Source organism: Oncorhynchus mykiss, chromosome 15 (assembly GCF_013265735.2).
Source record: "Oncorhynchus mykiss isolate Arlee chromosome 15, USDA_OmykA_1.1, whole genome shotgun sequence".
Lineage (NCBI taxonomy): Eukaryota > Metazoa > Chordata > Actinopteri > Salmoniformes > Salmonidae > Oncorhynchus > Oncorhynchus mykiss.
Genome location: NC_048579.1, coordinates 13372873 through 13385532, shown reverse-complemented (window position 1 = coordinate 13385532; position 12660 = coordinate 13372873). Strand labels below are relative to the sequence as shown.

General features: G+C 43.2%; 1 protein-coding gene across 1 annotated transcript; it reads right to left on the bottom strand.

Moving 5' to 3' along the window:
* Positions 1-5175: 5175 nt before the first annotated feature.
* Positions 5176-11452, bottom strand: LOC110489606 (SKI/DACH domain-containing protein 1). Its single transcript, XM_021562341.2, has one exon. It carries the CDS (start codon positions 10897-10899, stop codon positions 8263-8265), a length of 2637 nt encoding a protein of 878 aa, XP_021418016.1. The 5' UTR covers positions 10900-11452; the 3' UTR covers positions 5176-8262.
* Positions 11453-12660: the final 1208 nt, after the last annotated feature.

Below are 12660 nucleotides of genomic sequence, written 5' to 3'. Positions count from 1 at the left end.
TATACTCCAGTATCCCTGGCTACATGTACATATCTACCTCTATAGTCCAGTATCCCTGGCTACATGTACATATCTACCTCTATACTCCAGTATCCCTGATCATTGTCCATTTGGCAATGGTACATGTATATATTTCCTCTCATTTCTTATTTTCCGTGTTTTTTTTTAAATGTACTTATTAGTTATACTTTTTCTCTTGAATACTGCACTTTTGGGTAGGGCTTGGAAGGGCATGTCACTGTTCTTGTGCATGTAGAAAATAGAACTGGAATGGGCGACTCTGCAGATCAGTCTACGCTATTTTTCCGACATGTTCCTTGTCCTCACCGCATAAGAAGCTTTTAAATCGCTCTGAGCTCCATGACCAGGCGCAAGCCCTCTGCCAGACTGTTTCCCCTCGACCCACGACCCCCTGCTCCATCGCGATCAGAAAAGCCTCTCACCTCTCTCCGTGCAACCTGTCGATGCTACACCCGATTTCCAAATGTCTTTAGATCATGCCATTTTTAACCGGACACAAACGCTGTTGTACACAGGCGCCTTGCCTTTAAAACCTATCGATATGTAGAGTTGGCTTCACGAACTCATTGGCTGCACTATGTAAGCAAAGCGTTCTGCTTCACACTGAATGTATTTTGTGTCGTTGGATGCATGGATCCATGCGTTGTTATATAATTGGGACCATGTTATGTCATTTGGATTACTCCTTATAACGTAATTCTCTCCGATTTTGTTCTAGGCCTGTTTGTATTAGACTGAAATAACTCATTATAAATCCTTTGTTGAATTACGAGGTAAGGTTATTGCTGACCAACATAACTGTGAATATATATTTGAAAATATTATGATTATAAAAGAAAACGCATATTACCTCCACACGTTTATATTTTATAATTAAACTAACATATAGTGTGTGTGTGTGTGTGTGTGTTAACATTTAATGTGAAAATACTATACTGTCGCTACTTTACTTTCCAACAAAGGTTCATGAGCACAAAATGAAAAATTTGAAAAATATTCAGCAACACTTGCAGTACAATGGTTAGATGTGGAAAATAGCTTACTTCTTTATTGATAAAATGCGTTTCGGCCTTCACAAGGGATTGACTGTAGAACAATATATCAATATATTCTAAAGGCCTATCTTAACCCCATTAATGGATATTTATCAAACATTCTCAGGACGAAATAAGCTACACTTGAGTAAAAGTAAAGATTCCTTAAGAGAAAATGGCTCAAGTAAAAGTTAAAGTCATCCAGTAAAATACTACTTGAGTAAGAGTCAAAAAGTATTTGGTTTTAAATGTACTTAAGTACAGTGGTGGAAAAGTACTCAATTGTCATACTTGAGTAAAACTAAAAATATATTAAAAATATATTATATTAAGCACATTTATGGACAGAGAGGGGCACACTCCAGCACTCAGACATAATTTACAAAGACAGTATTTGTGTTTAGTGATTCAGCCAGATCAGAGGCAGTAGGGATGACAACGCCTTATATTGATAGGTGCGTGAATTGGACCACAATGCTTTCCTGCCTGAGCATTCTAAATGTAAGGAGTGGTTTTTGGTGTCAGGAAAAATGTGTGGGAGTAGAAAGTACATATTTTTCTTTAGGAATGTAATGTAGTGAAGTAAAAGTACAGATACCTTCAAAAAACGACTTAAGTAGTACTTTAAAGTAGTTTTACTTAAGTACTTACTCCACTGCTCTCTGTCTCTCTCTTTCTCTACATCTATCTCTATATCCACTCTATCTTCTCGCGCTCCCTTCCTCGCTGCCACAGCAGGACCATGTACAGGGCAGGCAGGCAGGCAAGCAGGCCAGAGCATCTCTCCGGACTCAGATGAACAATCTGATACAACTCTGTGGAATCACACAATACTACTACTGTGTGTGGTAGCATGCCACTATGACATAAAAAAAATAGTATACCACTAAGAATAGATATACTCAATGTATTCAATATCTCCTCTACTCGATATCTCCTCTACTCACTATCTCCTCTACTCAATATCTCCTCTACTCGATATCTCCTCTACTCAATAACTCCTTTACTTGATGTCAAACATAGCTAAAGTCCACCGAAGAACTTTAAAACGCGAGGCAAAAGACAAAATGTGATTACACTATGGTAATTCGTGTGAATAATGGGACTTGAATCAAAGGAATACTCAAAATGTCTGAATGAAGCGTGCTTCGGTCTGGGTCGCATTGTGTCCTGCATAATAAACCACAAACACATTTCCCCACCATTATCTTCTAGAATACTGATAATATAGTCTCCAGCGCTCATTTATGCGCGACCAAATGACTTAATGACAGAAAATTGCTGAAAAAATTCACACATTTTGCAAAAAAGTTCAATGAAAGTATAAATGAGTTTATGACACAGACATTGGAAAATGACTTAAATTTTAGATTTGAATCACGAGTTGGCTAAACATTAGAAGGGACTATCCCCTTGTTTCTTCCTCCATTTTTGCCTCCACTGTAGGCTTCAGGCAGTCAGTCACATTATGGAAGCTAAGAGGAGATGTGCTGTTATGTTGCATGATTACACCTTTGTTATCATGACTATTAACTCTGGAGGCCAAACCAGCATGTTTACAGAAGTCAGCGTTGTAAAACAGACATTCTTCGGTTAAGTAAATAACCACCATTGTCAGTGAGACAATAAAACATATGGGTGTTTCATTTGTACGGTCTTTGACTCATAAGGACTGAACTGAAATATTTTGTTTTGAGAGTTTGAGTTTCTACGGATGAGCTGATAGTTCGTCATGAAGTGTTTCAGCCTATTTGAGCTTCCGTTTCAACGGGACTGGACCATACAAATCGACTGGTACAGCTTCGGCGTATGGAGTAGCTTATATGGGTCTCACGCACACACACACAGGCGCACACACACGGGCAACTCTCCATAGTCCGTTTTAAAATACTACCTAATTCCAAAACCATATACGCACAAAACAGGGAAACATCGTAGCAGGGTTGAAATGCAGGGTAATGGGTCACCTATAGAACCATGGATGTGAAGGGGATAATTGCATTTTCACTGGGTTTCACGTACCTAGCTATCTCCTATAGTGTGTAGGCCTGTTAGTAGTTGAAGTACCGGCTACAGCAGCATCATGTGTGACTGTGGTGGATGTGTCGTGACTGAAGCAGGAGTGCTGCCTGTTTCTTATGGCTTCTGTCTTGCTATAGGAACATGATATGGCTGGTTTCAAAATATATTAATTTCAAAATAATTTTGCTTTCATTAATATAATTATTGAACTACTGAAAATCGTGGATGGAATGACTTAGTCAGGTCATTAGATTCAAGCGCTGGTGCAACATCGTGGCCAAATCAGTGTGGATTTCTGCTGTTCATGGTCTTTGGCACATCATTCTGTGAGGTCATATAGCCTAGTAGTAGTACTTTGGTCTGGCTGCATTTGCCTATTGAAATGAATACATTACATAGTGCCTAATAGTGGTTGAAAGTAGGGCTAGACCTATCATTATTCCATTAAGACTATTGGTAATTCGGACAATTTAGTGCACACAAAATACATATATTAATTTGTCCAAAGGATATGTGATTACTGGTCTTCATGTTGTTTAGGATCAGGCCATATCAGACTGCATGGGACGGGTTAACACCGGCACCATTTGCCTATTGATTACAGCCAGTGTGGAGGGCTCCAAAGTGACATATGCTCACGTAACCCGAACTCTCACGGAAATCTCCCATTGATATCAATGCAGAATTTTACTTGAAGGTCGAGTTACTTACTAACAGTGTGTAAAGAATATATGTATGGTAAAGAAAAGTGCAGACATTTTGTTTGATGATGCATAATTAACTATTGTTTCCCTCAAGCGACCAATGAAAACGATATATAGATGAAATTGTATTTATGTAAGCTAATTGTATTTAAGCTAATAACTTATTGTGTGTGCGTGTGTGTGTGTTTCTGCGTGTGTGTTCCAATTGCCCTGTACAACTTAAAATCTATTTAATTAGCCTAATTCATTCAAATGATTATTTGTTCATTTATTCATAAAGTATTTTGAGTTCTGTGATATTGAATAGTCTTGTCAACAGGCAACAATCTTTTTCATATATATTTTTTTATAGGCCTATAATATAAAGGCATTCTGACAACTTTATCGATCACTTGTATTTAATTGTCTGATAGCTAGGTGCGTTGTGCTGAACCTGATTCAGGCTGTGTCTGTCAGCGTTACTCCTATAACCTGGTTTTTTAAACAAGGACAGCAGCTGGGAATACTGTAGGCTATTTGAGTGCCTCGGATGCGATAACTGTCCACGCAGCGATGGCGCCAGATTGAGTAGCCGACCTCTTTAGTAAATTGCCTGAGGTTTCTCTTAATCCAGCTTGTGTTTTAACTCGTTAAATTCCTCTCTGCCTAGCTCCTGTTATTCGATAGAAGTTATAGTCTATTGGTTCGCAATCGGCACTGGAATTTACCTCTAGAATGCTTTAGCTTTACATGCTCGTCTGTCTCAGTGAGCGGCCTGCTAACCTCCACCCATAGGCTACTGTGGGCCGGGCCAGGGTTAGACAACAGGACTCCCCCATCAACCTCCGGGTTTACCATACCATAAAATCCCATTACTCAAAACCGGAACAGAGAACAAACATGGCGGATGATGTCGACTGAAGTGCACGTGAAAGGGTACTAGGGACTATGACTCGATCATGCCGTTTATTCGTGTGGATGTCAATGGTGAAGGGTTTGGTAAGGACTTGATGGAACTCAGAGGCCCACATGTGTACTACAGGTTTGTATATAGAACTAGACGGTTGTACTGTCTTGGCCTATGTTAACATACGTACGTAAGTAATTACTCAGAAGTAGGCCTATAGTATGTATCATGCATGGCAGTGTAATATATATGTGGGTCATAGTAGGGGTGGGTTACATGCCAATAAAGTTCAGTAACCCAATGCATGGAGAGTAAAACTGTTACCTTGCACCAATAGATCCTACCCCAAAATGCATGCTGATTACGCATTTGTCCACAGAACCAATGCGCTGTCAACACGGTATCCTCTTGGTGACGATTCAATTTACATAGGCATACAGTGTATCTAATATCAAGATGAATGAAGTGTGTGTTTCTTCAACTCACAACAAAGAGAATGCGCCATCACTCACACTCAGACGTATTTAATGAACACTTCATAACTCAGAAGAAAGGGAAAGTGCTTCAGAAATCCACCATTCAAGTTTTTCATTTCGAGTGCATCCTCCTACACAACAATGACATACAAAAACCCAGTAATTCACAAAAATAAATATATATTTTTTATATAAACAACCAGTGACTTCAAATTTCATGTCAAAATCCTGACCTCAAGCATTGTATCAAAAAGCTAGGGGAATGAGTGAGAAAGCGGGGCAAAGCAGGAGATAGAGGGGTGGGCCCCATGCCTCGAGCTGCGACACCATGCAATTGTTTACATTGATAGCGTCACTGTCAGAGCTCTGCTGTGGTAGTTCCCTCCGTAAACGCTTCTACCACCATCTCCTTGCCCGGGTGATGCTCTCTGTGATCGGCGTGAGAATTGGTAAGTACCTACAGAGGGGCGTGCGTGTGTGTGTGTGTGCCCTCGCTGAACGCTGCGCTGTATATCCCTCCTCTGGCCCAGTAAACTTTGACACGGGCATTACAGGGTGAAAGTTTCCCTCCTAGAACATATGAATCCCCCTCCCTCTCCTCCCAGGGAGATCTTCCCCTTCCCCCAACTCCCTCTAGGTTGGAGGGATCACGTCATTTTCAAATGGAGAATAAAATGGCTGTGTTTAGTTTAGAGGCACATTTATTTAACTTTGCTTCTATACATACATACTACAGGGGGAGTACGCATGGTTTGGGGTGGTAGAGGTGCATTTTACACAGATCAATCTATACAAAATCTGAGCATTGAGTTAACTCAAGCTTTTGTCTCTCTTAACTACAATCACCAATCGAATGGGCCTTTGTTTCAGTCTTTACTGCTGATGTTGCTGTGAGAATTATGAGGCATGTGGTTTGTTGTTATGTGGTTTGATTATTCTCTTTGCTACAACTTCAGAAAATCAACATGTTACGTTGTGGGAAATATAGATATTTAGATGCAACTTTAATTACATTTGACAGATTTTTTTTAGGTATATTCTGTGTTTTTCTATCAACAACATCAGAATATTTAACATAATGAAAAAAGTCTGACATACATTCATCGCGTGTACATATTACTTATGGTTACGTGGCAAAATTAGAAAAAAAAATTCTGACTTGATACACAAGAGAAGAAAGTATAGCCTAACCTGGGGATATGGAGAGGGCCATGGCATTTTGTGTAAATCTCGAATCACTGCAGAGTGCAATGCTATTATAATAAGGTACAACTAGCTTTGTGTTTGGGCCTACACATTTTCGACTGACTGCTAATCCTCTGTAGACTATATTTGAGTAATTTTGACCGAATGGTGAATTTCTCAGGTCAATTCAGCACGGTGGGCTTCACCGCAGAATGTAAACAGGTAATTACGCATTTACCCACTGAGCTAATATGTAACTATTCCACAGCAACTTGCTGTGCTGGGCATTTCAGCATGCTTTCAGATGCAAGGGTACAATGAACAACGATATTACCGGTTTGACCTAAATATGCAAATAGTAAACAATCCAACTTCATGTGTTGGCTATGGATGGCCACAAATAACCAATTATAAATGTTCAATTTTAAGTTAAATATTTAAGTGGACATAAGCTAATAGCCAACCTTATTTTAAATGTATTTTATTTTAAGCTTCTCTTAAACAATCCCCTCTTTCATAATTAGGCCAAGCTAGCCTACACTCCTCAAGCTGAAATGGGGCCGCGTGTGTCAACGTGCAATGCATGTAGGCCTATCACTTGTGCCTCCACGTGTTGTTTCTAAATTACATTAGGCTCAGTGTGTTGTAAGACACCCTTTGGTGGGTTTGTGTTTTAGTGTACAACCCCCAAACTGGTAGGACAGGAGGGTTATTTTCACAGTATTCTCACGATTTTTCGTGTAGGCTACATTAGGGCTATGGTGTTTCAATTAATCAATAAACCTGTAATATATAGGAAAATGTCTAACCAAAATGCAAAAACATGTCAAGGTTGTCAGGACGTGTGGTTTTTCACGAAAAGGCGTGATCTGTGTCAGGCATGGGCGTTTCTCTGTGTGTGATTGTCTGTATGTAAGGTCTGCACTGTTATGGGTCTGAATGGGCGCTGGTAGCTGTCTGACTACAGCCAAACATAAGCTTGCAGGAAATACTCTCAGGAAATACAAACAAGGCTGTTCACAAACACTCTGAAAAACGGAAAGCAACAGCCAGATCAGAATAAGAGTCAAGTCACTTACACTTATGTCCTATTCAATATATCCTGCAATTAACGTTATGAATTTTGACTTGCATTAAGAAATGAATCTACATTTGATATCGAATTCAAAAACGGTTATCTGAAAATAGATACAATTGACCCAAACTCTGGCAAGCATCGAATTAAAACCGAAATTAGGGTTTCTATTAGGTTTTTAAAATCCTATGGAAAAACAGCAACTACAACTCGTAATAAGGCTACGGTGACAGACAGTAGGCTTAACCATGTTATTTAAGAAAAACCCTGCATCTGTTGATTAAGCCTACCCAGCTGATGATAGAAAAACACAGACCAGCATAGGAGTGCTGTGATTTTTATGAGGGAGCCTTCCCCTCTCGTTCTCTCACCACAAAGGCAGTACAGCACAAATGTTTACTTCACTGAAACCTTGGTAAAATCCAACAGGTCGAGCTGAAACCCTGGTACAATCCAACAGGTCCAGCATCAAGGGGAACAGAAACAATAGATCCGATAAAAATTAAAGTAAGCACATTTTGCCAAATCGTGTAGCCTATTGCTTATGGTGGATAGCTTATGAAGAGTTAGTTAGTCAGAATAAATCCACGAGGAGGGGTCATCCAATGGCATAGGATGAGAGGCTCAAAGACGCTCCGCGCGTTATGGAGAATAGCAGTGTATGTATTACTGATCTACAACTCCACAACAACGAGGAATGTTTTAAATCCACAACATCAAATAAAGGAAAACATTTCAATAAAAACAACTGAAGGATGCAATACATTAGTGCCTCCCATTCACTTTAAGACTTATGTTGTAGTCAAGGTACTGTAGGTTTCCATCCAGGTTTTTGTTGTTTTTGTCAAAGAAAAAAGCGTCAACATTTCCTGATTCTCTGAGCGGATGGGGGAGGGACTGTCCGACCGCCAGGCTGCCACCGCCACACGGGGTGAGAGCGGGTGGGAGGTCGGGGTCCCCCCAGAGAGTTCAGAGAGTAAGCTGGGCTTAAATCCCCGTCGCTGCCCACAACCAGGGACGGAGGAGCGGGGAAATTCGCCATGAAGCTGAAAGGCCTCTTCAGAGAGGGTGCTACATTATTGGACGCGCGTTTTCGTTTACTCGCCCCAGTTAGATGCTCAATATTTCCATCACAAATCTCTGCTTTGCCCACGGGACGAGAAGATAAAGTCCTGTCAACTTTGGACACGTTCTGTTTCGCCTGCGCCCTCGAAATTCCAGGCTCCTTCCCCAGAACCAGAGTCCTGCAGTTTTTCCTGACCCCAACTCCGTTTTTATACTCCCCCTCCTCCGAACAAGGGGTGTCTCGAGTGCTCCTGCATTCCTGCAAGCCGGATGAGGACTTGGGAGCCCCAGTAGAACTTTCAATGGCTTTGGTCTCGTTGAAACAGCCAGCAGCGTGTTTGATGTCGCCGCCGGGGTACTGGCCATTGTTGATATCCGCCTCGTCTCCTTTGCAGTGGAACCCAGAGGCCTTACTGTTGTATTCGAATTCATCATAGCTTTGCTCCACTTTGATTTTCACATTCTGCAGGTTGAAGGGGGGAGTCTTGACCGCCCTGCCACTGTTGGGGAGGGGACCCGCGGCCACTGAGAGCTCTTCCGGCTCGGTCTTAATAGTTTTGAGCGGAGAGGGCAGTTTCAGGATTGGGCTAATTCTCACCTCTCTCTTTAGATTTGCAGCTAATGAAAGCTGGTTGTTGTCTGTAGGCTTGGAGTGCTTTGTGTCTTTGTCATGGGCGCAGTGTGAGCTCAGGACTGGGGGGCATTTGTTTGCGTGTCCCGGTGTCCTGTGCGCAGGAACCGCTTTGTTCCCGTTGGGGTTAGGTGAGGGGCTCAGTGCATAAACTGTTCTGGACACCAGCTCGGCTCTCTTTATCTCTCTTTGGGTCTGGACCTGGGACTCAGGAACCTTCCTGTCTCTCCTCTCAGTGAAACAACTCCCCCGGATGACAGGCGAGCTGAACCTGTGTGTGTGTGCGTCCTGCTTGGCCTCCCTGGCTGTATACTCATATTTCTGTTGTTTCCATTGACTGGCATAGTCCACCTGGCTGGTTCCACCCTGGACAACCGGTATAGATGGTTGCTGCTGGTGGCTGTAGTGGAAGGTAGGCTGCAGGAGCAAAGGTGCTTTAGTGTGCGAGAGAGTTATACTGTTGGACTGAGTTTTAGTGCTGGAGAGAGTAGTGGAGAGAGTTTTAGCGTTAGGCAGAGTTCTAGTGGGGACATTTTTGGTTGCGTTGACAGAGGAGAACCGGGCCCTCCTGAAACGGATGGACTGGACAGAGACCTGACTGGACACAGAGCTGCTGTCAGACTGAGATGAACTCTCCTCGTCAGAACTGACCTCAGAACTCTCCAACGGGCTCTCCTCTTCATCCTCCTCATCTTCCTCCTCATCAGAGGTCCCAGAGTTGCTGCTTGTGGATAAACTGGAGCCGAAGTCCGAGTCGTTGTTGAGCGGCTCTGAGTAGCAGCTGGATTCAGTGTCACTGCTGTAGCTCTCAGGGAAACCCCCTACATGCTGCTGCGGGTGAGGATGGTGGTGAGCTTCGTGGTCGAGGTAAAACTCGTGTCCAAGATGGAAATGGCCCAGAGCTGTCCCGTTGTGGTTGTGCTGGGTTTTTGGCTTGCTGCAGCACTTGGGCTGCACGAGAAGCACCGGGTGGTGTGCGTGAGGGTGTGAGTGTGTGTGTCTGCTCCTGCTCCACGACTGCCTCGCGCCGCCGCTGTCCCTATCCCTGCCGCCGCCCCCCTCGCGCCTCCTCTTCCTTTTGTGAAGTAGGTCGCCGGTTGCAGAGAGCCTCGACTGAGCAGCAATGGCGGATTTAAACAACACCGGCTGACGGCTCACCACGCTCCGGAAAAACGAATGTCTCTGGCTAAATGCGACGCAATTGCCCGGTATTTGAGCTGTTTCATAGTTTTTAAAAGGTTTACATGCCGACTTGGTGACAAAGGAATAATCCCTCGGTCGGGATTTATTGTAAATTTGAGGTAGATTGGAGTCGGGGCGCGAGGTTGGTTGCTCTCTTTTGCCGGATTTGTTGAGGGATAGAGGCTGTGGCACGCTGTGTAAACTTAACCAAACTTTCTCCTTCCATAACCCAGTAGGGTGCGTGTCCGCGTGAAACTTGCCCTCGCCCACATCCTCGGGTAAACTGGCCTTCTTTGCTTTTCTTTTGTTGGATTTTAACACGCGTTCCGTTTTGCAGGAGAAATAAAGCGCCTCCACATCCTCCCGTGATATCAGAGTACATTTAGCCGCGTGGAAAGCAATAGAATTTATTGCTTTGAGCTTTCTCAGCTCCTCCAAATCACAGTGGTGTTTTTTAACGTTCAGGTGGTCCATGCGTTTGTGCACGGTGGTCCGGGGAATATTTTTCAGTAGGTCAGTGAAGACCTGGGAGAGGGCGAACATTTGTTTCCCTTTAATCAGCAGGTATCCCAGCCTCACTCCCTGCATCTCCTCAAACCCACACTTCAGGTCTCCCATGTTGCTTTTCCCTCTCTATTGTAATAATCCAAGCATTTATCTCGATCAATTGTTCTCGTGCAGCTATGAAAAGAAAAAGGAATAAACTCCTTGTTTTGAGCTCAAGGCATTCTGACGCGCCAGTCGGCCGCTGCTGATGCGTCCTAGTACCTCCACGCTGTCATTGACAGGCAAACTTTGAGATGCGGAGTTAAATGGAGCGGTCTCGGGTGGGTTCACAGCATCTGTCCTCAGGCCCTGCCCCGAACCAGGCATGGTGGAGGAATGCGAGGGATTGTACCGCCAGTCCGGCTGCTGACCGTCTGCTAACCCCTACCTGCCTCTCCTCTCCGGCTCACTCCCTCTGACCGTCAGCACGGCAGGAAGGTGTACACCACTGCCACAACGAGAGGATAAAAAAGAGAAGAGAGGGGTAGGGAGAGGGAGCGAGCTACAGAGGGAGGGAGGGAGAGAGAGAGAGAGAGGGGGAGGGAGGGAAAGAGAGAGAGCGAATAAGAGCCTAAATGCAGCTGCTATCCTGGCTGCAGGGTTAGCCACAAATAAAATGACAGAGGGGAAGTGCGCGAGCCCGGAGACACCTTCATCAATTAATGCCCTCAGACTCGAATCCTATTGGACGCCACTGACAGGTGATGCAATAAAAATGGGTATTCCACACCCTGAGCCCCCCCCCCCCCCCCCCCCCCCCCCACCTCCGTTTGTTAAGTACATAATGCCGCTATGACAAGTTCATATTTCAATATTGTTTTTTAAGAGACAAGGTGAAATAGCTGAACCAGGAAACTCGTCTCCTATACCCTGCTAGTAATATTTATGGCGTTATGCCTATAGCGCTGTCAGGGAAACCAAGTAGCATTATTGAGAGAACATATAGCCTATCATTACAAATAAATATATAGATGGCATACGCCAATAAAATATAAGTGATTGAATTCAGACGTCTGTTAATTTGTGTAACCCCTTCACTAATTCTATTGTGATGGATTGGTGCATTATAGCTGTCTTTCCAATGGACTCGGAGACAAAGAGATTTTCCTTTTTCACCTATTTAGAATGCTCTTCGGATTCCAACATTTAGAGTGTCGAGTTATACTCGACAATTATGCTTTGGCGTGAGCTTTTATAGTTCTGTGTGAATTTCGAGGTTGAAAGGAGAGCTCGTTCCAACGACGGTTAGCCAAACCTCTGCGCATAACATAATTTGCACAGACCTTATTATTTCAAAAATAAACGACATACATGTTGTTATAGGCCTATTTGGCTACATTATTCATTTTGCTAAATGCATTTAGGTTGCAAACTTGGTGAATGGTTTGTGTGTGTGTGTGTGTTTCTTCGTTTTCTCTGCATTGCCGCAACTGTGCCATTCACCTCGGTATTAATGATCAGTCTATGTCTCGCGGGGATATTTTAAACCGGTAAATATGCTCTTTCTATCCTGGCCACCGAGTCTGCTGTTCCCCGGCCCAACACGATAAAAACACGAGCAACGTAACAGACGATTAATCTGGGAAAGGCTCGTGCTTTTAACATGCGGTAAAAGTGCATGCTCAGAGTTGCTTTTCCCCAAGGCGTCTTCCGCAAACTTGATAATAACTAATGGGTTTATTTTATTGCACATAGGCCTATCATTATACATGTTGATAAAATATATTATTACATTATTTTATTTGAGTAAGGAGTAGGCTATAGAATGAGTTTGATTGTTAATTGGTGTGTGTGTGTGTGTGTGTGTGTGTGTGTGTGTGACATTGTGAATTT

What these genes read in the sequence shown, in the direction of transcription:
- LOC110489606 (XM_021562341.2), bottom strand. Translation starts at nt 10,899, where the DNA reads ATGGGAGACCTGAAGTGTGGGTTTGAGGAGATGCAGGGAGTGAGGCTG.